This window comes from Perognathus longimembris, chromosome 14, assembly GCF_023159225.1.
Source record: "Perognathus longimembris pacificus isolate PPM17 chromosome 14, ASM2315922v1, whole genome shotgun sequence".
NCBI lineage: Eukaryota > Metazoa > Chordata > Mammalia > Rodentia > Heteromyidae > Perognathus > Perognathus longimembris.
This window is the reverse complement of record NC_063174.1, coordinates 55,781,845-55,808,671: the sequence shown is the minus strand read 5'-3', so window position 1 is coordinate 55,808,671 and position 26,827 is coordinate 55,781,845. Positions and strand designations below refer to the sequence as shown.

General features: G+C 51.3%; 1 protein-coding gene and 1 pseudogene across 1 annotated transcript; both read right to left on the bottom strand.

Moving 5' to 3' along the window:
* Positions 1-127: 127 nt before the first annotated feature.
* LOC125363549 lies at positions 128-11,473 on the bottom strand (annotated as a pseudogene).
* Positions 11,474-20,021: 8,548 nt separating this feature from the next.
* Positions 20,022-25,504, bottom strand: LOC125363548 (alpha-1-antichymotrypsin-like). The gene is made up of 4 exons (XM_048362843.1): positions 25,153-25,504; positions 23,410-23,683; positions 21,348-21,498; positions 20,022-20,338 (listed from the first exon to the last, which is right to left on the bottom strand). The coding sequence occupies exons 1-4, from the start codon at positions 25,496-25,498 to the stop codon at positions 20,129-20,131; spliced, it is 981 nt and encodes a 326-aa protein (XP_048218800.1). The 5' UTR covers positions 25,499-25,504; the 3' UTR covers positions 20,022-20,128.
* Positions 25,505-26,827: the final 1,323 nt, after the last annotated feature.

Genomic DNA, 26,827 nt, shown 5'->3' with positions numbered 1-26,827 from the left:
TGGGGTTAGCCACTTTGCCTAGAGTGAGAATGGTGTCACTGTTTCTGTCGTAGATGTTCATAAGAAAGGGCCTGTCGAATCATATAATTGTTGGGTTCACTCTTCCACAACAAGGTATGAGTTTAATTCAGGTGGCGGCCAAGGCTTCAGTGCCGTTCTGTGCCACATCAAGCAGAGCGCGGTACCCCACATGTGGGGACACCAGAGTGTTACTGATGACAGCCAGGGGTGCAGGACGAGGCAGCCTGCCCGAGGACCACCAGGGGACACCCCTGTGCCAAGCACCACCCACTGTCCTGTCTCCTTGCTCTTCATCCTTCTCCAGCTGGCCGCTTGTGCAGTCTGAGATGCACAGACAGAAGAGATTTGCTCAGAATCACAGAGGTGCCCTTACCATAGTCTTCTCTGTCTGAGCCCAGAAACATCTTGCCCCTAAACTTCACTGCTGTGTGCAGGGACAGAGGCAGAACCAGGAATTTTTCTGTCAGCAGCCTCCACCCTGAAGCTTCCGTGCCTGATCTGGCCAGGGGCATCGCTCATGCTCCAGCCTCTAGGGGCTGCTCCGCCATGTGGCATGGGACAAGGCTGCTGGGAGCAGCTAAGCACACCCTTCTCCTTTCCACAGGTCTAAGCCTAGGCTCAGGGGCCCGGAATGTTGGGGTGCAGAGTTGTGTTGCAAGGTTGCCTGTTGTTTTTCTCCACCATGCTTCTAGAAATGCAGTTAGAGTTTCCCCCCATGCCTTCTTTCAGGCTCTTGGCATGCAATATTTACTGTAGCATTCTGGTCACTTCTCCCTTTGAGCTCTACTACCTCACTGGGTCTTGGGTACTAGCTGGGAATTCTCGCCCTAAGCAAGAGTAGAGGGGAAGGCCTGTGTCCTCACAGTGGACTGTGCCTGGTGCCTGCAGCTGTTCAAGGCCAAGGCCAGGCTCTTTCCCATGCTAGGCTTCTGGAGGGGCATCCAGTTACAAGGCAGTGGGGTGGGGGAGGGGGGCGCTCGCATTGCAGTATCACAGGAGGAGGAGCAGGGCAGGGGCCTGGCTGTCCTGGGGGTGGGCATGCCCAGGGTGGGTGACTGGATGTGGGGAAGTGGAAGTGTCTGTCCACATTCACCAGTCCCCTCCCCAAGTGCTCACTGGCCCATTCAAGCCCAGGCGTGGCGCATGAACGGATGGAAGCTGACCACTCACCTGGTTGACCTGCAGTTGGTGACGTGTGGTGATTCCTGACAGGTCACTCGGTGTGGAGAAGGGTTCCCTGATTCCCATCTGGGGAAGAATGCTCTGCAGTTCATAGCTGCCCTAGATGGAAAACTTAGGCAGGTAGACGGCATCTATGAACCTGGAGAAGACAACAGCTGAACACCACATCGTAGCACCCCCTGTCTTGCAGCGTGGGCTGTGTGTGTTCCTCCACTGTCACCCAGTGCTTCTGTAGAGAAGACCTCATCCCTTCCCTCTCTGGAATCCCTCTTCTTCACTCATTACCTGTCTGGAACCACAGGTCCTTGCCATTATTGGCCAGGCAGTGTCGCAGGGTGGCGCTGGTGTCTCCTCCCTCTGCTCTAGGCCTTCTTGCAGCTTAGAAGTTTGCCTCTGCGGCCTGACGTGACTTAGATTTATCCAGGATTGAACCTGTATTTGTAAATTAGGGTGCTCTACTTAAATAGGGCACACATAAGCTCTGCCTGAGCTCCTGGATTCCCCGACTGATCTCTCCTGCCCCATGATTACCCCACAATCTGGTCTCCACCAAATATCCAGGAGATCCCCTTACACCAGCAACTGGGTCCATCACTCCTGGAAAACCCTAGAGGAGGAAGGTCAGTGATTTCCAGGGGTCTCCATGGCTCTGCATGGCCCTGACTTCTCCTATGTCGGGAGCTGAGCTAGCAGCTAAATTCTTCCTGACCTCTGGCTGTGTTTTCAAGAACGTGCAAGGACATGGCTTAATGGAAAATCGGAAATGCTTTACTGTCTCTGACATGAGTCCATTCTATGTTAACCAACCTTAAATTGTCTTTGCTACCATCAGATATTGCTCTGGAGTCCATTCTTATGTTAACCAACCTCATCCTGTCTTAGCTGTCATCGGGTATTGCTAACTCGAAGCCTTTTTGTGTTCTGTAATTTTAAGCCTATGCTGTTTCCTGGTTTTCAAACTGCATATAAGCTGGAAGTTAAGAACAAACATGGCTGCAGTCTTGAGTTTCAATCTCGAGATGCAGACCTCCCGTACCCCATCTTTGCCTCTTGTCTTTTTTCTCTTGTCTTGTATTTTTCCTTTTCCTTATTCCTCACCGCCCTCAGTCAGGATTCCCGTTCACTGCCGGCTGGCTTGGCAGGTGTGGCGCCTGGAACAGGAACCTGAAAGCCTGGGATCGACGACAGAGGACTCCTGCTCAGGTAAGGACGTCCGATCACTTGGGAAGCAGAGCGAGAGAGAGAGTATTGTTGGGAGTAAGAAATTATGGGATAAAGTATAGGCTGCATGCTATACTTGCAGGCCCACAAAGGCATGCTTAATGCCTGGGCAGTGAAAGTTGGCCAAAGTAACTTAGAATATTTCTTTTACTTTATTGAGGAAGCATGCCCTCAGTTCCTGGAGGAAGGAACCAATAACTTAGAAACTTGCTTTAAAAAAAAAAAAAAGGGAACATTATGATGCAAATGGCCCTGAGAAAACCTCAGTGGATGCTATTATTCTTTGGTATCTGGTCCGAGATTGCTTAGATCCTAGACATGAACAGATTACATTCGATCAGTCGATTGGAAAAACTGAACAGGGACCTGATGAGTGTTGCCCTGCCCCTGGAGCATATGCTGCTGCCCAGGAAGAGCTGAGAAAATTAACAAGACCTGAACCCACTAGGCTAGACATTAAGGAAGACTCAGGTGTCTCAGACACTGAGAAGAAATTATGCAATGAGCCTACTAAAGATAGATTGACCTATGTTGAGAATATGTTGAAATCAGTATAGCTCTATTGTCACAGCTTCCTCCAGAACAACAAACTCCATTATAGGGAGATACTGGTGAGCCCCCATGAACAGTCCTGGCAGACTTACAGCTCTCCTAGGTGCAGGCTGCTAGCAGGGAGAAGGGACCTGAAGTTAGGGAAATACTAACACCACCGAGGTAACTTCTCCTGATCGAGCGCTCTATTTCCATCCACCAGGACAGATTTGAAACCCTAACCAGGGTGAGTGACCATTAGCCTGGAGCTTACATTTTCCAGAAATCCACTGGGCTAGGTCAAGGAGATCAGCAATTGTGGGTGTTTGGAGACAACTGATCTCTAGTTCAGCTCAGCTGGTTGCTCGTCAAGTCTAAATTGCTTCAGGAAAGCTGCTCAAGTTTGAGCCCAATCTTATATATTTGGAATATTTTGCAGGACTTACCTAACTTCTATGAGCGCTCAGGCAGATGAAGTTCTCTCTGTCTCTTTTTCTGCCTCCCTCTAAACTCTGCCTGCCTGCCTGTGACATAGGATGGGTATTGATATTTGTTTAACATCTGCTTTAAAAGACTCAAAGAAAGATTTTCTATTCTTGTTATTGATGTTAAGTTTGGAAACTCAGTTAAATTCTGCTTGTTTGGCTAAATCGTAAGCTTTGTCTAGCATTGAGCACATGGTCGACAATAGGATTGGTTGGGGTGGAATCCTGCCTTCAGGAGGATTGGGAATTCATCAACAAGGAATTAGAGAACCCATTCAACCTCAGCCCTGCCCTCCTAGACAAGGGCTGGGATATTTTTAACGGGGGCTGCTGCTCATCCTGTCCCTCATGCCGATCCTATCACATGGTTATCAGACACTCCGGTGTGGGTGGATCAGTGGCCCCTATCAATTGAAAAGATTATTGTTGCCCAACAGCTGGTGCAGGAACAGCTGGACTTGGGCCACATTGCTCCTACTACCTCCCCATGGAATTCGCCTATTTTTGTTGTTAAAAAGAAATCTGGTAAATGGAGACTTCTACAGGATCTCCGACGAGTAAATGCCACTATGGAACTTATGGGGGCATTACAACCAAGTTTGCCCTCTCCTATGGCAATTCCTCAAAATACATACAAAATTATAATTGACTTAAAAGATTGTTTTTATACCATACCCCTTGCTCCTCAAGATTGCAAATGCTTTGCTATTCAGTGTCCCCTCTACTAATTTTAAAGAACCCATGAAACGGTACCATTGGCTAGTGTTGCCCGAAGGCATGGTGAATAGCCCCACCTTGTGTCAAAGCTTTGTAGCTCGGGCTCTCTCTTCTACTCGCCAATATTTTCCTTCTGTTTATATTATTCATTATATGGATGATATTTTATTAGCTCACCTAAACCCTGCAGTAGTATGCCAAGCCTTTGGACAATTGAAACATGATCTCCCCTCTTTTGGTTTAATAATAGCTGGTGAAAAGGTGCAAGAGCATCCTCCGTATACTTATCTCGGTCATATTTTGGGTCCTTATTATTTTACTAGCCAGAAATTACAGGTTAAGACTTCTCATTTACGTACTTTGCATGATTTTCAAAAATTTCTGGGAGATATTAATTGGCTTCGCCCTTGTCTTAAATTATTCACATCTAAATTAAAACCCTTTTTTGATCTATTAAAGGGGGACCGTGACCCTACATCTCCCAGAGAAATGACAACTGAAGCAGCAGAAGCCTTGAGCATAGTAAATTCTGCCATTTCTTCCCAACATATAAATTATATTGATTACTCAGCCCCTTGGGAAGCTTATATTTTAACTACACCTCATTCTCCAACAGCGGTCTCTGGCAGAAGGGACCCCTTTTGTGGTTTTCCTTGCCTGCTACTCCTTCAAAAGTGTTAACTCCTTATTATGAATTGGTAGCCACCTTAGTCCATATGTGCCGTGTAGAATCTTCTAAGTATCTTGGACGAGATCCACAGGTTATTTATATACCCTACACTTTGCAGCAGCAAGAATGGCTTTATATTCATTGTGATTCCTGGGCCATTGCTTGGGCCAATTTTGTTGGCACAATTTCACATCATTATCCCTCTAACAAGTTACTTCACTTTGTCTCTTTTTACCATTAAGGGAGGGCAATGCTATTATGGATGAGGCTACCCAAATTTTTCTCACTCAAATTGACTTGGCAAAGCAATCACATGCTGCCCACCATCAAAACAGTCGTGCCTTACATCATCAATTTCATATTACTCATGAGGCAGCTCGTCAAATTGTAAAAACTTGTCCCAACTGTGCTACCTTCCTACCTGTGCCCTCCAATGGTATTAACCCCCGAGGCTTAGTGGCCAACTATGTTTGGCAAATGGATGTTACCCACATCCCCTCTTTTAGATGGCTCCGCTTTGTCCATGTTACAATAGACACTTACTCTAATTTTATTATGGCTACTCCTCCTAGCGGGGAAAACGGCAAACATTGTATCTCCCATGCCTTATGCTGCTTTGCTACTATGGGACTTCCTAAACAAATTAAAACTGATAATGGTCCGGCATATGTTGGACGAGGTTTTCAAACATTTTGCAAATCTTACCAAATTGTTCACTCTACAGGAATTCCCTATAATCCTCATGGTCAAGGAATTGTCGAGAATTGTCGAACGGGCCAACAGTTTGTTAAAATACCAAATTTCTAAATTTAAAGGGGGGGGAACTGTACCCCTTCTCTCCTGTAAATATACTTTCTCATACTTTATTCGTACTAAATTTTTAAAATTTGGACTGCAATGTCCACTCCGCAGCACAGTGGTTCTGGGAAAAGAGAGAGCAAAGAAATTTTGCCCAATTTAAGTGGAAAGATCCTTTAACAAGTGCTTGGCACGGGCCAGATCCGGTATTGACATGGGGTCGAGGACATGTCTGTGTTTTTTCACAGGATGAAAATGATGCCCGCTGGCTACCTGAGCATTGTGTTCGGATTGTGGAAACTCATCAGAATGGTACAAGCGCTGTCCCACTGTGCTTACATGTCAGATCCACCGATTGTGCACCCTGCGACCTGGGAGGGAGCTGAGGTGTTCGTCCATGTCAACAGATCAGCATACGGTACAGCTCCAGACCCTTTTGTCCAACACATTAAAATGGGAGATTTTGCAGCTTCTGGCATTGGAACCCCTTTATGCTTTACAACTGACTCCAACAGTTATATTCCAGGCTGTACTGTAATGCAATCCATAAATCACAGAATTTGGATTCCTAATAATAGTCAAGTATATAATATACGAATGACTTCATTGCCTACTGGGTTTCCTGTACATGCCTATTCTACCTCGTCCTTCATGATACCTTGCTGCATCAACTCCTCTCAAATTGTAGAATCCACGGGAGAACTGCACCCCATAAAGTGTAGACATGATCATGCTTTTATAACCAATATTTCAGGAACTAATTCTCAGCTGATGGACTGGTCCGGAGCGAATCTCACCAACAAGTACAACCCAGGTCTGTGGTGGATGAATGGACACCCTCATCGTCATGTCTGGACGTTAGTGGCTTCCCTGAATAATATCTCCTGGCCCACTTCTACTTCTTTAAAAAATATTATGTGTTGTGTAACACCCCCTTATGCTATTATGTATGGACCTTTTAATATTTCTATAGGAGCCATGTATTTCAATGTTATTTGCACTAACTGTTCTTTTAAAAATTGCTTGTATAGTGGTCTTACTAATTCTGTAATTATTGTTAAGGAACCACCATTTGTTATGCTTCCTGTAAACTTATCTGAAGCTTGGTATGAAGAAACAGGTATTCAAGTGTTAAAACATTGAAAAGAGCTTATGCGCCCTAGATGATTTGTAGGGCTATTAATAGCAGGCATTGTAGCCTTTATTTCCTTAGCTGCCTCTGCTGCAGTGGCTACTGTGGCCTTAACACAAAATGTGCAGACAGCTCACTATGTTAATCAGCTTGCTCAGAATACCACGCAAGCCCTGTGCTTTCAAGGCAGGGTTGATGATAAGGTAGAACAAAAATTAGAAGCATTGTGTGAATCTGTCTTGTCACTGGGAGAACAAATTCGTGCCTTACAAACTTTGCAACAGGTGCACTGTCATGCTGGGTTTGACTTTATTTGTGTGACCCTCCATAAGTATAATGGGTCAAGCTATCCTTGGGAACAAGTTGTAGCACATCTAAATGGTATTTGGCACCATAATAACTTGTCCTTAGATCTCTTTCAACTCCATAGACAAATAGCCGGACCAGAACAAGCTCTGCCTTTGGATTCTGAAGTGGCAGAAACAGCAAAAGAACTGTTTGAACAACTTCAACAGTATGTCCCTACCTTAACTAACGTTAAGGGGCTGCTAATGACATTGCTTGGCCCAGGGATACTTTTGCTGATGGCTTTCCTATGCCATCCTTGCATTGTACACATATTGCAAAACTCTTTCATGAGTTTAGCCAGACAGCTGCATAAGATCAAGCTCCAAGTAAACTTTCCCCCGAGAGGATCCGCAGCCAGAGACGGGTATGAGGCGGTACCAGCTTGACCAACCTAAGACACGGGGCTTCAGTACTGCTCTGAAGTTGTTCCCTGAGACGGGTAAGGCAGGCTGGGGTACCCACCCCACCTAAGACAGGCGGGTTCGCTTCTTTTAATAAAAAAGATGGGGGATCTGCTGGAAGCCGAGCTAGCAGCTAAATTCTTCCTGACCTCTGGCTGTGTTTTCAAGGACGTGCAAGGACATGGCTTAATGGAAAATCGGAAATGCTTTACTGTGTCTGCCATGAGTCCATTCTATGTTAACCAACCTCATCCTGTCTTTGCTACCACTAGATATTGCTCTGGAGTCCATTCTTATGTTAAACAACCTCATCCTGTCTTAGTTATCATCGGGTATTGCTAACTCCAAGCCTTTTTGTGTTCTGGAATTTTAAGCCTATGCTGTTTCCTGGTTTTCAAACTGCATATAAGCTGCAAGTTAAGAATAAACATGGCTGCAGTCTTGAGTTTCAATCTCGAGATGCAGACCTCCCGTACCCCATCTTTGCCTCTTGTCTTTTTTCTCTTGTCTTGTATTTTTCCTTTTCCTTAATCCTCGCCGCCCTCAGTCAGGATTCCCGTTCACTGCCGGCTGGCTCGGCAGGCTCCTACTGTCCCCACTCTTCCTGGTCTGCAGCTATCTGGCAGAGGGTTGAAAACAAACATGCTGGGCTTGCTGCCGTTAGACGCTTCGTGCTGGCTGTTCCATGGTTTGGGACCCCTTCCCCAACTCCCATGAGACTCACTCACCTCCCCACTCATTTGACCTGTGGACTCTTGTACATCACCTAACAGCTGTGCTATGACACAATTACAAACTCCCTCTAGGTCCAGCTCCTGCTGTTCCCTCTCTTCCTGTCTGCAGCTTTCTGCCAGAGGGTTACAAACAAAAATGCTGGGCTTTCTGGATCTAGAGGCTTTGTGCTGGCTGTTCCCTGGTTTAGGACTCTTTCCCTAACTCCCATGGTGCAAAATGACCTCAACTTCCTCTCGTCCCTGTGTGACATTTCAACCCCTAAGCATCAGACATCGCCAAGACCTAAGATGAGTCAGGTAGTATCAACAAGCTGGGAATTAGGGGAGCCGGCTGGTGGGGCAAACGAACCTGGGCTTCAGGTTGTTCCTCCACCTGGCCAGGGTCTCTGGGAGCAGCTCAGCTTCCACCATCTGCATTTTCCCCTGGTCAGGGAGGATGAGGAGGGCACTAGCGTTGCCTAAGTACTTCAGCTCCACCACGGTGCAGGACAGCACTTCATCCCGAAAATAGGGTACCCTCAGGTCCTCAACCTTCATCATGGACACCTGCACTGTTCAGCACTTGCTCACGTAGAACTTGGACTTGACGGTATCCCTGGGGTCTAAAGGTGTCTCCCACTTGGCTGCAGGCAAACAATTGATCAGAGACCATGAGAGAGCTATCTTTTTCCAGCTTCAGAGCAATGCTGGTCCCAGGCTGTCCTCAGCCACCCACAGTCCGTCCTTGCAGGGAGCCCTGGCTGGGTTAGGAGAAATACTTGGGCAAATCAAAAGCCCCTAGGGGTTCGGTTGAGATCTAGAAATCTGGTATGGAAAGAGGGCTGTGAAAGTATGACATGGTTATGGGTGCTAAATGAGAAGTGAGTAGGAATCTGTGGGATCAGGAGTGCACAAAACAGATGGGGGTGAGAGAAAGTGGGGGGAAGGGGAAAAGGCAGGACAAAAGATGATGCTGGATGCTGGTGCCAATCAAGAACCCCTGGTTCTTCAAAAAGAATTAAGTAATTATGAGTCCTAGACACTGCAGGATGGGAACCTACAACAAACCCCACACCCCACACACACTTTAAAACTCTTATTCTCCTGCCAGTGGCTTGATGGGTTTAGTAAGAGCAGAAAGAAAGACTGAGCACTACCTGCAAATTGGTGCAGAGACGGAAATGAAACCCCCGTGTTGGTGATTCATCTTGGCCTTAAGGGGGGAAGGGCGATGAGAGGGCTCCCGAGACGCCGCCCTTCCCCCAGCCCTGGGGCAGTGTGGAAGTGAGCCACACCTTTCTCCTTCTGGGTCCGGAACCAGAAGGGTTAGCTTTGAGACCATCCTCCACCTTGCATCAGCGAGCATGTGTGCTCCTTTTTTCGTGGGCTTTTCCCAGAGGGCGGTACTATGGGAAGTGAAGTTAGCCCATGAGGGAGGTCCTTGGGAGCTGCTCTTGGATGGACAAGCTCGCCGGCCTATCGCCAGCTCATGCTCAATCCTCGTCATCATCATTATATTACTGTGAGCCCCTCCCGATTAAATCAGATTGCTCTCTGAAGCATCTCCAAGATCTGTCTGTGCCTGGCTTCCATGGTGGGTAAGGAGGGAGGAAAAGGGGATCTCGTTTGGCCATGTGCACTTTAGGCTTACCTGTGTCCCTTCACTCCACCTTGGCCACCCTCGGGTCAGGCGCCCCGGAGAGAGGGTGAAAAGGGGAGCACTGATAAGGGAGTAAACTGAGCATCCCAGCACAAGGGGAGGTAAATCTAGCCCGGCACCCACGGGGTTCACTGTAGTCTCTAGTGCCATTCTACACCAGGCTGCTGTGGGCCAAGCCAGGCCCTGTCTTCTCCTAACTCCAGTCATCTTTTGGCTCAGGCTGATACCGCTTCAGCCTCAGACCCAATGACAGCCATGGCACAGTGCGGTTGGGTTTCCCATCTCAGCCTCTGAGCACTCCACATGGCTTTGTGAACCAGGGGAAATCACATGGGTGTTGCTCTTGGGGTGTCAGAATGGGCTCTTGTCCCCACACCTGTGTGCCCCCAGTATGGCAGGCTCAACCATCTACTTTCTCCCTCTTCCCTTGTCAGTCCTCTTCCCCCAGGACTGGAGCACAGGCACTGTCCTTCAGGCTGAAGTTTGCACTGCACCCCCAGGTGGTTGAGGTGGGCATTGCTGGGTTGCTATCAGTGTGATCAGAATCCAGGGTGCACAGAACATGGAGTCTGCTCCTCCCAGAGGCTCTTCACCAGGTGGGGCCATGCCAGAGAAGAGCCAGGTTGTAGAACTTCAGGGTGGCCAGGCTTCTTAGGGGCTTTCTTATCTTTCCCCTTGGAGATGGCCCCGGTACCCCAACTGTATCCCCACCAGAGACAAAGCCATCTCCCCAGCAGAGACATGCCCATTCATGCAGCTGCAGGTCAGGCCCATCCAGGCTTACCGGGGCTGTGGGCCTCCCACCATGTCCCATAGTGTCTCTGTAGGAAAGGGCGTGGACTTCACCCAGCATAGAGTGCTGGTACCTGCTGTGATCTGGGTAAATTTAGATCAGGGTCTTGGTTAAAGAGATGCCCACAGTAAGTCCAGGCACAACAACCCACATGAAGACAACTAGTATCTGGGCGGAGACTGGGGCCTGTGTCACACCAACCCCAGCACTTCCTGTCCAGGGCACATGGATGACCCTGAGAGCTCAGAACCCTGTTTCATCCCGACCCCAGTAAAGGCCATAACCTGTCAAGAGGATGTAATTCACAAGCATCAGGGCCGTGTCCTGGTCCAGGTTGCAGATCAGGTCTACTATCTTCCCATAGGTCTCATTCCTGATGAAGTCATTGATGAGCTGCTCAGCGGCTGCCGGCTGCTCGAAGTCGTTGGGGACAACCTGGGCCGCGTACAGGGCACACACATCATCCAGGAACGAGGCCAGCACCTCCAGCTGCTCTCGGATGAACATGGCGTTGCCCATGCTGAGCTGCAGCTGCTCGCGGGGCTGGTTGAGTGTGAGCACGAGGTGCTGGAAGCCCCGGTGGATGTTGGCCACGGGGCTCTCTGTGGGGCTGAACTTCAGGCCTTTCATGATCTCTGCCAGGGTGGTTCCTCGGGCCCCCAGGCCGAGCAAGGCCATGCTGGTGAAGATGCTCACGGGGGAGAAGATGACATTCTCCCCAGGCCTCCTGAGGACCAACGGCTTGTATAGGTCCAAGGCAAATTGGGTGCTGCTAGAGGCAACGGAGCTGAGCATGTCCGCCTGCATAGCCTTGTTCTGCTTCTTCTGGACTGGGCTCTCCTCGTCCATTCTGCCTCCGGGTTGTGTCATACAACCAACAAGAGACCTAGAACCAGGACCAGTGACATTCTCTTCATTCTGAATAACAAGAGGCCTCTAGCCTGGGAGGAGCAGCCGGTGTCCTGAGCTGTCATCTCCTACAGCCTCTCACTCTGCCTGATTTCTATCTCTGCACCCCACATTGGCTATGTGATCTCTCATGGAAGGTTATGGAAGGTGCTGCACTGGTTACTCATCAGGTCCTAAGTTTCTTTCTATCAAGGAGCAAATTGCTATCATTGCTAGTGTGTGTGTGTGTGTGTGTGTGTGTGTGTGTGTGTGTGTGTGTGTGGTCTACTGGAGGAACTTGGCATTCAGAGTCAGGGGAAAAGAGTAGAAAGGAGGAAGTTTTTTTTCTCTTCCCTGTCCCCAGAGCAGTCCACGAGCACTGCACACTTGCTGGGCTCTCCATAAAGGGCAGCGCTTAGACCAGGCCTGGCCAGTGCCTAATTGAAGTGCAGATTAATTGAGAGCAACACACAAGCATGCTTGGGCTCGAATTGGAGTTCTGATAGCCCCCCAAACTGTTGTTGACTTGCAGTTTGCAAACTCTTGTGGGCTGTGGAATATTCTTTCCATGCCTACCATATTTGGGTGTCATTTATTTCTCCCTTCAACCCTGAAAGGCTTTCAGGTGAGGAAAAAGCACCATGCATGTGTGGGAGGAAGGATCAGCCAATCCCCCAGGGCCTCTGATCCCCCCTTCCTGCAGCATGTCCTGTGCTCAGGTGACAGAAGTGATGCAGGTGGCTGGCTCCCCGAGGTGTCCCCTACAGTTGCTTCCTTCCACATGAGGCTGGAGCTGTGCACAAGTGACCTGAGTGCAAAGCCTGTCACTAGCAACAGAGTTCCTCCCTGTCAGCCTCTGCCAGCTCTGTACTGGCCTTCAGAGGAGAAGGGAGGAGGGGAAAGGAAGGAGATGAGGAGACAGGGAGCAGAAAGAGAGAGGAAGGAGGGCATGAGGAGAAAGAGGAGGGAGAAAGAGGAGCAAGGGCCAAGGAGGAATGGGGGAGAGGGAGGAGGGGAGAGGGGAAGTGAGGAGCAATTAGAGGGGAGATAGGGAAAAGGGAAAAGGAGAGAAGAGGAGGGAGAGAGGAAGAGGGAGAGAGAGGGAGAGGGCAAGAGAGACAGAGGAGGGGGGAAGAGGAAGAGGAGCAGGGGTGAGGGGCCTGGCATCCTGGAAATCCTATCTGGAACCCCATGGACAGTGGTGGCCTGGTTGTCTCTAGTGTTTGTTTCCTCTCTGTGGCATCCACTGTTTTAGGAAAAGGTTCAACAACAGTATCCCCACTGCACCCTGCTGTTCATTTCAGTTCTCCACATTGGAGGTCTGGCTCTATTGCTGAGAGCTCTCTCTCTCTCTCTCTCTCTCTCTCTCTCTCTCTCTCTCTCTCTCTCTCTCTCTCTCTCTCTCTCTCTCTCTCCCTCCCTCTGTCTCTGTCTCTCTCTCTGTTTATGGCTGACTGAGGAGCCTGGTTGAGAATTGGGCACCCACCCCACTGACACACTTGCCATGGGATTCCCCAAACCACTGTGGGGCATTCGATGTCTGCCCCTGGTTGCCCATTTCCACAACCCCCCTCCTGACAGAGGCCCCAGTGCGAGGCCGGGCCATGGCAGCTCCTCTCTCCTTCCAGTGATGCACACAGAGCTGACAGGCAACATCATCCCGCCCTGCCCCCTCTGCAGGTGTGCACACATCTATCTGGACGAACCTCTCCAACCACATCCCACAAATGTCCGGACTCCCACCCTGCAGCCCTGGGCTTGGTGCCTAGACCCCCACCCTCCACAAGTCCTGCGCCACCCAGCAGCCACGGGGCCTTCACTACGAGGGACAAACCTCAGCGTTGCCTGCCCAGAGCTGCTGTCCAGAGCGAGTTGATCACCCAGCTGGAATGCCGGGGTTTCTGGACTGATTCCTAATGGCTATTTATGCTCGTGCATGGCTCCTCCTCCTCCTGCTTAGGAAATGCTGGCAGGGAAGGTCAGTGGCCTGTCACTTCCTGTGAACTGCAAATCTCTGGGGATAGCCAGGGACAGGAATCTCCTCCCCACCCTAAGATCTGTTCTGTAAAAGAAAAAATCACAAGCACCACCACCACTCTACCCCTTGCTCAATGTGCTTGTTGATCATGAAATGCTCATAGAGGCACATGGGAAAACCTATGTATGTAGGAAAAAAGACGGGAGAGCTATGCAATTCACATATTGGTGCACTTATTTTGAAGTCACTTTCTAAAATGACCTGTGTGGAAATGAAAGCCCCTTGTACAAGTACTTAAAGATGATTTTTTTAGTGTAAAAGCAGACACATCTTTATTTGTACACCCGCATGTGTGCATTTGTGCCTGTGTGGGCGCGTGTGTTGTGTGTGTGTGTGTGTGTGTGTGTGTGTGTGTGTGCTATGTTTCTCGTGGTTATTTAGGTACAGTAGGGTATCCTTCCCCGGGCTTGGTGGGCCTCTGCACTCTGCCCCTCCTGACATGGGAATCTAGAGGGGCGGGGCAGGGTGTCCAGAGATCCCTTGCTAGGGGTCCCCAATCCCCAGGTTCTCTGGGTCTTTGGGGCCTCCTTTGCCTTGGCCTCCTTCCTCCCCTGCCTCCATGGCTGCTTCAAGCTCAGTAACTTTGAAGTTCAGGTCTCCTCCTACTTCACCTTGGGCCTGCCTTGGGCTCCTAACCAAACGGTCTTCAATGACAGCACCTGAGAAACCTGGTGGAATCCCTCCAGGTTCCACAATGTCAGGTCTGGAAACCTCTGGATTAGCAGACCTGATAGCTTGGGCCTGAGGGCTTTGGTCTGTTTCCTGAGGCTGCTACTCACTACCTGTGTGACCTCTGGTCCTTATGTCTGGCCTTCCTTATGTCTAACAGGAGAGATGATGGGAAGGAAGCAGGCAGCACATTCTGAGAAATGCACTGCTGGCTACTGTCCAGCTTGGATATACAGCGTGGACTGTCCTTTCAGAGACAGATGAGGTTGGGTCCCAGTGGCTCACATCTGTAATCCTAGGTACTTAAGAGGCTGAGATCTGATCATTGTGGTTTGAGGCCACCCAGGCCAGAAGGTCTGTGAGACTCTTGTGTCCATTCACCAGCAAAAAGCCAAAGGTGGAGCTGTGGCCCCACTAGTAGAGTGCCAAACTGGAGTGAGAAAGCTAAGCAACAGTGCCCACATCCTCAATTGAATACACACTACCAGCCCACTCACAAACACACACATCACAAGTATTTGGTTTAGATCCATCCTTCTTTGAATAACTGTTTTATGTTCTTTAGGACTCTGAATATTGCCACCGTTGAATAAATATTTAAGTACATTATTTAGTAGAATTGAGGATACAACTTTTGCTTGTAAATGGACTCCTGCTTGCTAAAGTGGTTTGGTATTGTAGCTCCACCTTGTCCTGAAGCCAGGCTCCTTCTGTCTCATTTCTATGCCACACCTGTGGATTCTGCAGGCGCCATGTATACAGGGTGCTTTGTGGCACAGTGCTTTCCAGGGATCAAGAGAAAGGAAGGGAAATTGCAGAAAAGCAAAGCACAGGCCATCTATGGCAGCACCTTCTAGAACCCTCCAAAGCCGGGTCCGCCTCTTATGACAGGGGATGTTTGGAGCTGGACTCCTTAGGTCGCATCCAGCCACTCTCTCTATCAGATCCGATTCGAATTGTGTAATAGCGAATGGCAGAGTAAGGAGAACACACATTACCTAGAAGCCACTCAACCTTTCCAGAGCCCTCCCTCTCTCCTCCCCACCCCTCCACCCTACTTTCCTTGGAAGTCATTTATGGTCAGCCCTCTGATTAGGCCCACCGAGTCTTCCCACCAGTAGTCACAGGAGTGAGCTTGGATGGGGGAAACTTTGTTCCGAGCCAAGAATGTAAGAAGGACTCAGAAGAGACACCCTGAGCAAGAACCAACAACCAGTCTCAGCCCCGCTTGGATTCCTGACACTGTGAGACAATATGTATTTATTCTCACAAGTTGTGGTGCAGGAAGGGGGGATCCGAGGCCCTGGGGGCTTGTCTGATCCTTCCCCCCACACATGCACTCTGCTTTCTCCTCACCTGAAGGCCTTTCCAGCCTGAAGGTGGAAAAAATGGCCACACCCAAACCTGGAGGGCTGGAAAAAAGATTCCACAGCCGCTGGATCTTTTTGCCAACTGCAAATCAATAAACATTGCCAGGGCCATGCGAGCTGCAGGTCCAGCCCAAGCAGGCTTGCGTGCTGCCCTCAAATAATCTGCACTACATTTAGGAGCTGGCCTGGCCGGGTCTAGGCGCTGTGCTTCATGGAGAGCCCGGCAAGTGTGCAGAGCTCTCAGACTGCTCTGGAGACAGGGAGGAGACAAAGAAAAACAACTTCCTCCTTTCTAATCTTTTCCCCTGCCTTGCCTGCCAGGCTCCTCCACTATACACCACACACACACAACACACACACACACACACAGGCACAAATCACGCGTGTGCACATTCACTCAAGCACGCGTGCACACAGACACACACAGTAGCAATGATATCATTTTTCCTCCTTGGTAGAAAGAAACACAGGACCTGTTGAGTAACCACAACAGCACCTTCCAGAACCTTCCCTGGGAGATCACACAGCCAACAGAGGGTAGAGGGTCAGAATGCAGGCAGAGTGGGAGGCGGTAGGAGATGGCGGCTGGGGGCACCAGCTGCTCCTCCCAGGCTTGAAGGCTTCTTTCTTTCCAGAATGAAGGGAATGGCGCTGGCCCTGGTTCTGGTGGCTGTGTGCTGCCACCCGGGTGGCACAGTGGACGAGGAGAGCCCAGTCCGGGAGGAGCAGAACAAGGTTATGCAGGCGGACATGCTCAGCCCCTTTGACATTGCCAACACCCAATTTGCCTTGGAACTCTACCAGCGGGTGCTCCTCACGAGTCAAGATGAGAATTTCTTCTTCAACCCCATGAGCATCTCTACCAACATGGCCTTGCTCGGCCTGGGGGCCCGAGGAACCACCCTGGCAGAGACCATGAAAGGCCTGAAGTTCAGCCCCACACAGAGCCGCGTGGCCGACATCCACCGGGGCTTCCAGCACCTCGTGCGCACACTCAACCAGCCCCGCGAGCAGCTGCAGCTCAGCATGGGCAACGCCATGTTCACCCGAGAGCAGCTGGAGGTGCTGGCCTCGTTCCTGGACGATGCGCGGGCCCTGTATGCGGCCCAGGTTGTTCCCCCCCCACCCCGACTTCGAGCAGCCAGCAGCCGCTGAGCAGCTCATCAATGACTTCGTCAGGAATAAGACCCACGGGAAGATCATAGACCTGATCCGCAACCTGGACCAGGACACGGCCCTGATTCTGGTGAATTACATCTAGAACCCTATCCTAGAACTCACTCAACTTTTCCAGAATTCTCCCTGTCCTTCCCAACCCTCCCCCTCCTTTCTTTAAGTCATGTTTGATCAGCCCTCTGATTTGGCCCACAGAGAATTCCCACCAATAGTCACACGAGTGAGCTTGGATGGGAAACTTTGGTCCTGGCCAATAATAAAAGAAGGGATCAGAAGAGACACCCTGAGCAAGAACCATTAGGCTCAGCCTCTTTGGATTCCTGATGCTATGAGCCAATATGTGTTTATTCTTGCAAGCTGTGGTGTTGGATTGTTTCTTTCCTGGCAGCTCATGACTCAGCCATGTACACTGCCCTTTCCTTGGCTCATTATATCAGAAGAGAGATTTGAAGATTTCAGAAGACAGCCAGACTATGTGATAACACTAACCCTGGGCAGATATCTTATTTGATGTGAGTCCCATTTTTCATCTTGTGAATTCGCTTTCCTTCCCTCATCCCACAGATGTCTCAGGACTTGGATTGTAGTCCTGGCCTTCATGATTGTTCTCTTCTCTAGGCTTAAGAGCTGTCCCCGCCTCCAGCAGACATGGGTCGTATTGACTGTTCTTTCTGCTCTACAGGGCAGAAGACAAATCCAGGAGGTCACTAGTCGGAATGAGAGCAGGGATGCTGAACCTCCAGTCCACGCACTCACCCTGTCCAGCGAGCACAGCCCACTCCTGGCTGACCTGTGCCCAGCATGGCTGACACAGCAGCCCCTGGGCTTCCGTTCCCTGCTGAGGTCATACGGGGGAGGAGGAGGCTGGATGCAGCCAGCTCAGAGCCTGGTCCTCTTCTGTGGCAGCCCACCGCAGGGCCTTGGGGAAGGCGAGGACCTGAGGCCTGGATGTCGTGATCGTATGCACTGTGCTTCTGTGCATGCAAGGATTCCATTGGATGTGGAAGGGATGGGGAGGGGCATGCCTGGTGATCTTCTGTGACACCTCCCAGGACCAGAAGGGCTGCAGGGACATTGTGTTTCAAGGCCTCCATCAACCACAGGGGCCTCTGGAGTGGCTCCCCAAAGCAGAACCTCACATTCTTCCAATGAACCACAATTCTATCCCCAGTGGTTTGGTTATATCTTTTCTTGTCTTGTTTTTTAGGTTTGAGACCTGGCCCCAACTTGGTTATCTGATGCTTTCACTCACTGGCTAGCACTCCACCAACTGGGCCACGACTCCCACTCCTGTTGGGAACTTCTTGAGGGCTGGAGAACGGACTGGCTGGCCAGAGGCTCCTATTGGCAGGAAGGTGGGGCTCTCGGGACAGAAGGCACAAGGTCAGATGACCACAGGGGTCCGGCCAGCTCTTGTCACTGTGAGTGTCTGAGCTCACAGTGGATTGAGGGAGATCCTTTTCCAGGGTTGGGGCAGGGTGCGAGTTCTGGGGCATGGCTAGACCAGAGACACAGAGGAAATACCCAGATGAAGGAGTCTTTGAGCAGGGACAAGTAGCAACGGGACTTTATGGTAATGCAGTCTATTCAGAGTCCCAGGACACTGGAAAATCTTGATTCACAAGAAGAGTTTGGAATGGCCCCAAACCTGAAGCCCTAGCCTGAGTTTCCTGGGGAGTGTAGGGCTGGATAAGCTGAACAAGGAGAGACGTCATCTGTGGGGTGAATCACTGAGGCCGCCTGGGCAGCACAAAAGCCGTCAGCCTGGGCAGCCCTGAGCACTCCCCAAACGGTCACAAGACGCAGCACCAGCATCTCACCTCGTCTGGAGAACTGGGAAGATGGGCCTTGCTGAGCCCCAGGAGTGGGGATGACAGCCACGCCCACTAGGGAAGGAGCCATGCCCACCAGGTCCCAAAGCCACGCCCTCTACACAGTAGAGCCACGCCCACGAGGCACGGAAAGGGTTGGGCTGGCTGTTCTACGCGCTTCCTGTCCTGCAGCCTTAGTGAGCTCGGATCACTGCGGAACACTCGTGGTGGAACACATTGAATGCTCTACATTCTGCATATTTAAATTATGGGACCTTTAATTTGTTATTCTGCTTGGTTGCATTGAGGAAGAAAAAGAAAAGTACACTTTGCTTTGTGCTGGTGTTTCCACAGAGGAGATGGGGGGGGAGGGCCTGAATGTGGGGACACTCTGCCACAGACTGGGGTACTGGATAGAATTCAACAGAAAAAGGAAGACACCCACGGGGACAGCTCGTCTGTCTCTTCCTATCTTTTTCTTGGCCACCATGCCATAAGCAGCTCTGCTACGCTTCAGTACTCAGGGGAAAAACCCCAAGTGTTTCCAGATCGTTCATCCATCCTCCCTCAGGTTGTGATAACACCTACTGGAATAACGACTAACTCCATGGCTTTGGGGCTAGTGCAGGTGTCTCTCTGCTGCCATTTCCTCAGCTGTGAGTGGATTAGTAATAGCTTCTAGGTCAGAGCCCATCACAGCGTCTCAATGAGTCATCTCCAGGTGGCTGGAGGAGGATGTCTAGTAGTACTCCACGGTGAGACATGAGTTCCACTTTTGAGGCTTGAGGGCACACCCAGATGTGTGCTCATTGCTCCTAGGCTCCCATGAGTGTTCTGATGCAAAGGTCAGAGGGCATTAGTAAGGTGAAGTCCTTGTATGAACCCTGAAATAGCCACTGGCAATCAGCTGAAGAAGCTGGGGTAGGTTGGTGGACAGAAGGGGGGCCCTAAAAGCTGGTCCCCAGCAGCTGCAGGAATGAAAGATCCAGGGGTTCTAGAGCCCCAGCAAGAGGCCGTGGGTGATACAATCTGGGGAACTGGAGGGGAAAGACTGAACTCACATCAAGGCACAAGAGGGCCCCAGAGTTAGGAAGGGGCTTAGAGCAACAGAGTCCCATCTCAGTGCTGGACCTGAGATGCAGGTGGATATGACTTTGTGCTCATGTGGACCTGACCAGGCTGTTGAAGCTGAAGGCAGAAAGGACCAGAGCTTGGGTTGGGACTAAGCTGCTCCCGTGGTGTGGGAGTGGCTCTGCTGGAGAGATAGACAGACACAGAGAAACAGGGGGGGGGGGTCAGGATGGAGGGGCACAGGAAAAGAGTCCAGGCCCAGGCTGAGGGTTTACTGTGGCCAGAGTCCCAGGAGCAGTTGAGTGGTTGTCACAGAGTCACAGCCACCTCCCCAGTGTGGCCCTGGCCACTGGGCTCACGAAGCTTGGGCTGCACACACAGGCCTGCGTGTTGGATGTGTAGCCCTGCTCCTCAGTGAAAGCCCACAGCTCAGTTAGGAGCTCTGTGACTGACTGGGGTTGGCCACTTTGCCTATAGTGAGAATGGTGTCACTGTTTTTCTCGTAGATGTATATCAGAAAGGGCCTGTTGAATCGTATAATTGTTGGATTCAGTGTTGTAGACACAGTCATGATTTTCATTCTGGTGGTGTCCGCGACTTCAGTGCCTTCCTCTGCCACATCAAGCAGAGTGCAGTGCACCACCTGTGGGGATACCAGAGTATTACTGATGAAAGCCAGGGGTGCAGGAGAAGGCAGCTGGCCCGAGGACCACCAGGCGACACCCCTGTGCCAAGCGTCACCCACTGGCCTGTCTCCTTGCTCTTCCTCCCTCCACCAGCTGGCTGCTTGTGCCGTCTGAGATGCACAGGCAGAAGAGATTCCCTCAGAGCCACAGGGGTGAAGGGGAGGTGTCCTTACCCAGGTCTTCTCTGTCTGAGCCCAGAAACTTCCTGCGCCTAAAGTTCACTGCTGTGAGGAGGGCCAGGGGCAGAACCAGGTATTTTTCTGTCAGCAGATTCCACCTTGAAGCTGCCATGCCTGTGCTGGCCAGGGGCAGCGCACTTTCTCCAGCCACTAGGGGGCGCTCCTCTATGTGGCTGGGGATAGGGCTTTGTATGCTGGGAGCAGCCTGCACTCCCTTCTGCTTTCCACAGGTCTAAGCCTGGGCTCAGGGACCCAGGATGTTGAGGTTGCAGTGGAGTGTTGCAGTATTGGTCCTTTTTTCTCACTGACATGCTTCCAGAAATGTAGTTAGAGGGCCCCTCTTCTTCCCGGCTCTCGGCATGCAATATTTACTCTACCATTCGGGACACTTCTCCATTTGAGTTCTACTACCTCATTGGGTCCTGGGTACTAGCCGGGAATTCTTGCCCTAAACAGGAGGAAAGTGGAAGGCCTGTGTCTTCACAGTGGAGTGTGCCTGGTGCTTGCAGTTGTTCAAGGCCAAGGCCAGGCTCTTTCCCATGCTGGGCTTCTGGAGGGGCATCCAGTTACAAGGCAGTGGGGTGGGGGAGGGGGCCGCTGGCATTGCATTATGTCAGGAGGAGGAGCAGGGCAGGGCCTGGCTGTCCTGGGGGTGGGAATGCCCAGGGTGGGTGACTGGATGTGGGCAAGTGGAAGTGTCTGTCCACATTCACCAGTCCCCTCCCTAAGTGCTCACTGGCCCATTCAAGCCCAGGCTTGGAAGCCCAGTTGGAAGGTGATCACTCACCTGGGCGATCTTTAGTTGCTGACGTGTGGTGATTCCTGACAGGTTACCGTGTGTGGTGAAGACTTCCCTGATGCCCATCTGGGGAAGAATGCTCTGCAGTTCATAGCTGCCCGACATGGAAAACTTGGGCAGGTAGAGCTCATTTATGAACCTGGAGCAGAAGACAACAGCTGAACACCACATCATAGCACCCTCTGTCTCACAGCGTGGCCTGTGTGGGTTCCTCCACTGTCACCCACTTCTTCTGTAGAGAAGACCTCATCCCTTCCTTTCCTTGCATGCCTCTGCTTTACCCCTTACTGTTTGGCAATACACGTGAGTACTCATATGTGCCAGGCAGTGTTCCAGGGTGGTATTGGTGCCCGGCTAAGGTTTCTGAAGGCCTTTCTGCAGCTTAGCTCAGCAGAGGGGCCGGCACAGTACCTTGAACCTACAACTGTTTACAAGGGCAGACACACAGTTACCTCCCCCACAGACAACTGAGAGGCTTTCTGTGGGAGGCAGTGGATGGGTCTGGGCAGGGACCACAGTCAAGGCTTGAAGGTGTGCCGCGCCACCATGGAGGCTAGCTGTGCAGTGCTTCCTCTCATTCATGGGTTTAAACAATGAATAGTATTTACGGAGTGCACTATGGCTTGGCAGATGCAGACACAGCCACTGGTCATTTGTAGATGGAAGGCATTTGGACTTCACTTCACTTCTCCACTCAGAATGTTTCTTTGAACCCTACTCTGTGGTCCTCTGTGGGGATGAAGGGAGGAGAGAGTCTAGAGGGACAGAATGGTGGAGTGGTCTGGGACCACAGATCCTGGGTGCTGGCTGTTCCCCGGTTTGGACCCCTTTCCCAACTCCCATGGGACTCTGTCACCTCCCCTTACCTTTGACCCGTGGACTCTTGCATATCACCTAGCAGCTGTGCTATGACACAATTACAAACTCCATCCAGGTCCAGCTCCAGCCTGCCGGACATTTGGACATTCCCTACTGTCACCCTCTAATTTACCAAATGCTTTACTGGCTTACGTTTCTCTTTATCTCTCTCTTAGTCTCTTCTCTCAATTATAACATAAGCTACCCAAGGAAGGAATTACAAAATGGTGTGCTTTTTTCTCTAATATAATGTTATGATCTAAATCCATGCCTAGCACATAATATTTCATTTGTGTGTACCAATCCTGAGCTTCAACTTAGGGCCTGGGTGCTGTCCCTGAGGTTTTTAGCTCAGGGTCATTGCTCTACCACTTGAGGTACAGCTCCACTTCCAACTTTTTGGTAGTTAATCGGGAATAAGGAGCTCATCACTTTTCTTGCCTGGGCTGGGTTTGAATCGTGATCCTCATATCTCAACCTCTTGAGTTGTCAGGATTAAAAGCATGAGCCAGCATTGCATGGTTTAGTAGCTGTTTAAATAATCACTCAGCTAATGTAGAATTGAAAAGAATAGATCGTGGATGAAAGGAATGGTGCATGTGTGCAGAGCTGATTCTTGGAGCCTGAGTCACTTTGCCTTCAAATGAGCAAAGTGGGGCTGGGGATATAGCCTAGTGGCAAGAGTGCCCGCCTCGGATACACGAGGCCCTAGGTTCGATTCCCCAGCACCACATATACAGAAAAAACGGCCAGAAGCGGCGCCGTGGCTCACGTGGCAGAGTGCTAGCCTTGAGTGGGAAGAAGCCAGGGACAGTGCTCAGGCCCTGAGTCCAAGGCCCAGAACTGGCCAAAAAAAAAAAAAAAACAAAAAAAAAACACAACAAAACAAATGAGCAAAGTGCTCCATCTCCTTCTGCCTTTACCAGCACATGTGGGCTGGGATTGCCTTGCAAATTGCTCATGAACTTAGAGTATGCTAGAAGCCATGAGAGCCTTGTGTCTTGTTCTGTCTGATGTCATAAACTAAGAAAACCTATCAGGCCAGGCAACAGAGGGAAGAATAACCTCAGCTTCTTCCGGTGCCTGTGTGACTTTCCCAGCCCTGAGCATCAGACATGGCCGGGTCCTGAGATGAGTCACGCAGTCTCAGCGAGCTGGGAATTAGGGGAGCTGGTTGGTGGAGCAAACACACCTGGGCTTCAGGTTGTTCCTCCACCTGGCCAGGGTCTCAGGGAGCAGCTTCGCTTCCACCTTCTGCATTTTGCCCTGGTCAGGGAGGATGAGGAGGGCGCTGACATTGCCTAAGTACTTCAGCTCCACCATGGTGCAGGACAGCACATTGTCCCGCAAGTAGGGTACGGTCAGGTCCTCAACCTTCATCATGGGCACCTGCACAGATTGGCTCTTGTTCAGGTAGAACTTAGACTCGAAGTTATCCTCGGGGTCAAAGGGTGTCTCCCACTCGGCTGCAGGCAAGCAAATGATCAGAGAACATGAGAGAGTTATCTTGGTCCAGCTTCATGGCAATGCTTGCCCCAGGCTGTCTACAGCCACCCACAGTCCCTCCTAGCCAGGAGCCCTGGCTGGGTGAGGAGAAATACTTGGTCAAATGAAAAGGCCCTTGATTTAGGTTGAGATCTAGAACTATGGTATGGAAAGAGGGCTGTGAAAGTACGACATGGTTATTGGTGCTAAATGAGAAGTGAGTAGGAATCTGTGGGATCAGGAGTGCACAATAGAGATGGGGATTAGAGAAAGTGGGGGGCAGGGGAAAAGGCAGGACACCAAAAGTTACTGGAGGCTGGGACAAGCAGGGAACCCTTAGTTCTGGAAAATGAAGTAAGTAATTATGAGTCCCAGACACTGCTGTATGCAGAAAGACAGACTGAGCTCTACCTGCAACTTGGTGCAGGGACGGTAACGAAACCCTGGGAGTTCCCTGTGGTCTCCCAGTCCATTCTACTTCAGGTGGCTGTGGACCCAGCCAGGCCCTGTCCTCTCTTAACTCCAGCTCTGCTCCCTCTGTACTGTGCTCTCCATGACTGGCTGGGTTTCCTGTCTGTAATCTAAGACCCTCCCATCTTTCTGCTCTGGGCCATCCCCAGTTCAGCCTCAGACCCAACGCCAGCCATGGCACAGTGCGGTTGGGTTTCCATCTCAGCCTCTGGGCTCTCCACATGGCTTCGTGATCCGGGGAAATCACATGGGTGTTGCTCCTGGGGTCTCAGAATGGGCTCTTGTCACCACCACCTGTGTGCCCGCAGCATGGCAGGCTCAGCCCTCTGCTTTCTCCCTCCTCCCCCGTCAGTCCTCTTCCCCAGGACTGGGTCACAGGCACTGTCCTTCAGGCTGAAGTTTGCACTGCACCCCCAGGCGGTTGAGGTGGGCATTGCTGGGTTGCTATCAGTGTGATCAGAATCTAGGGTGCACAGAACATGGAGTCTGATCCTCCCAGAGGCTCTTCCCCAGGTGGGGCCCTGCCAGAGAAGCGCCAGGTTGTAGAACTGGGTGGCCAGGGTTCCTAGGGGCCTCCTTATGTTTCCCCATGGAGATGGCCCCTGTACCCCAGCTGGATCCCCACCAGAGACAAAGCCCTCTCTCTAGCACAGACACGCCCGTTCCGGCATGTGCAGGCAGGGGCATCAGGCTTGCCCTGTTAGGGGATTCTGTTGGAAAGGGTATGGATCTCACCCAGTTGGAGGGATTTATAAGGAGGGCTGGTGCCTTCTGTGGTCTGGGAAAATTTAGATCAGAGCCTTGGTTAAGGAGTTTCCCAAAGTGAGTCCAGGCACCGCAACCCCCATGAAGACAACTAGACACTGGGCGGAGCCTGGGGTCTGTGTCACCCCAACCCTAGCACTTCCTGTCCAGGGCACACGGATCACCCTGAGAGCTCAGAACTCTGTTTCCTCCCGACCCCAGCACAGGCGCTCACCTTTCAAGAACATGTAATTCACGAGAATCAGGTCCGTGTCCGGGTCCAGGTTGCTGATCAGGTCTACGATCTTCCCGTGGGTCTCATTCCTGACAAAGTCATTGATGAGCTGCTCAGCGGCTGCCGGCTGCTCGAAGTCGGTGGGGACAACCTGGGCCGCGTACAGGGCACGCGCATCGTCCAGGAACGAGGCCAGAACCTCCAGCTGCTCTCGGATGAACATGGCGTTGCCCATGCTGAGCTGCAGCTGCTCGCGGGGCTGGTTGAGTGTGCGCACGAGGTGCTGGAAGCCCCGGTGGATGTCGGCCACGGGGCTCTGTGTGGGGCTGAACTTCAGACCTTTCATGATCTCTGCCAGGGCGGTTCCTCGGGCCCCCAGGCAGAGCAAGGCCATGCTGGTGGAGATGCTCACGGGGGAGAAGATGACATTGTCATCAGGATATGTGAAGACCACCAACTTGAAGAGTTCCACGGCAAATCTGGCGTTGCTAGAGGCAATGGTGCTGAGCATGTCTGCCTGCATAGCCTTGTTCTGCTCCTCCTGGACTGTGCTCTCCTCATCCACTGTGCAACCTGGGTGGCAGCGCATAGCCAACAAGAGCCCCAGAACCAGGGCTAGTGCCTTTCTCTTCATCCTGGAAAGAAAGAAGCCTTCAAGCCTGGGAGGAGCAGCTGGTGCCTCAGCCGCCATCTCCTACCGCCTCCCACTCTGCCTGCATTCTGACCCTCTACCCTCTGTTGGCTGTGTCATCTCCCAGGGAAGGTTCTGGAAGGTGCTGTTGGGGTTACTCAACAGGACCTGTGTTTCTTTCTACCAAGGAGGAAAATGATATCATTGCTACTGTGTGTGTGTGTGTGTGTGTGTGTGTGTGTGTGTGTGGTCTAGTGGAGGAGCCTGGCAGGCAGAGTCAAGAGAAAAGATTAGAAAGGAGGAAGTTGTTTATCTTTGTCTCTTCCCTGTCCCCCCAGCAGTCTGAGAGCTCTGCACACTTGCCAGGCTCTCCATGAAGCACAGCGCCTAGACCAGGCAGGGCAGCGCCTAAATGTAGTGCAGATTATTTGAGGGTGGCACACAAGCCTTCTTGAAATGGACTTGGAGCTCTGATGGTCCTGGAAATGTGTATTGATTTGCAATTGGCAAAAAGATCCAGCAGCTGTGGAATCTTCTTTCCAGGCCTCCAGGTTTGGGTGTGGTCATTTTTTCCACCTTCAGGCTGGAAAGGCCTTCAGGTGAGGAGAAAGCAGAGCACATGTGTGGGGGGAAGGATCAGACAATCCCCCAGGCCTCAGATCCCCCCTTCCTGCAGCCTGTCCTGTGCTCAGGTGACACAAGTGATGCAGGTGGCTGGCTCCCCAAGGCGTCCCCTAGAGTCGCCTCCTTCCACATGAGACTGGAGCTGTGCACAAGTGACCCGAGTGCAAAGCCTGTCACTAGCAACAGAGTTCCTCCCTGTCAGCCTCTGCCAGCTCTGTCCTGGCCTTCAGAGGAGAAGGGAGGAGGGGAAAGGAAGGAGATGAGGAGACAGGGAGCAGGAAGAGAGAGGAAGGAGGGCGTGAGGAGAAAGTTGAGGGAGAAAGAGGAGGAAGGGCCAAGGAGGAATTGGGGAGAGGGAGGAGGGGAGAGGAGAAGGGAGGAGCAATTAGAGGGGAGATGGGGCAAGGGGAAAAGGAGAGA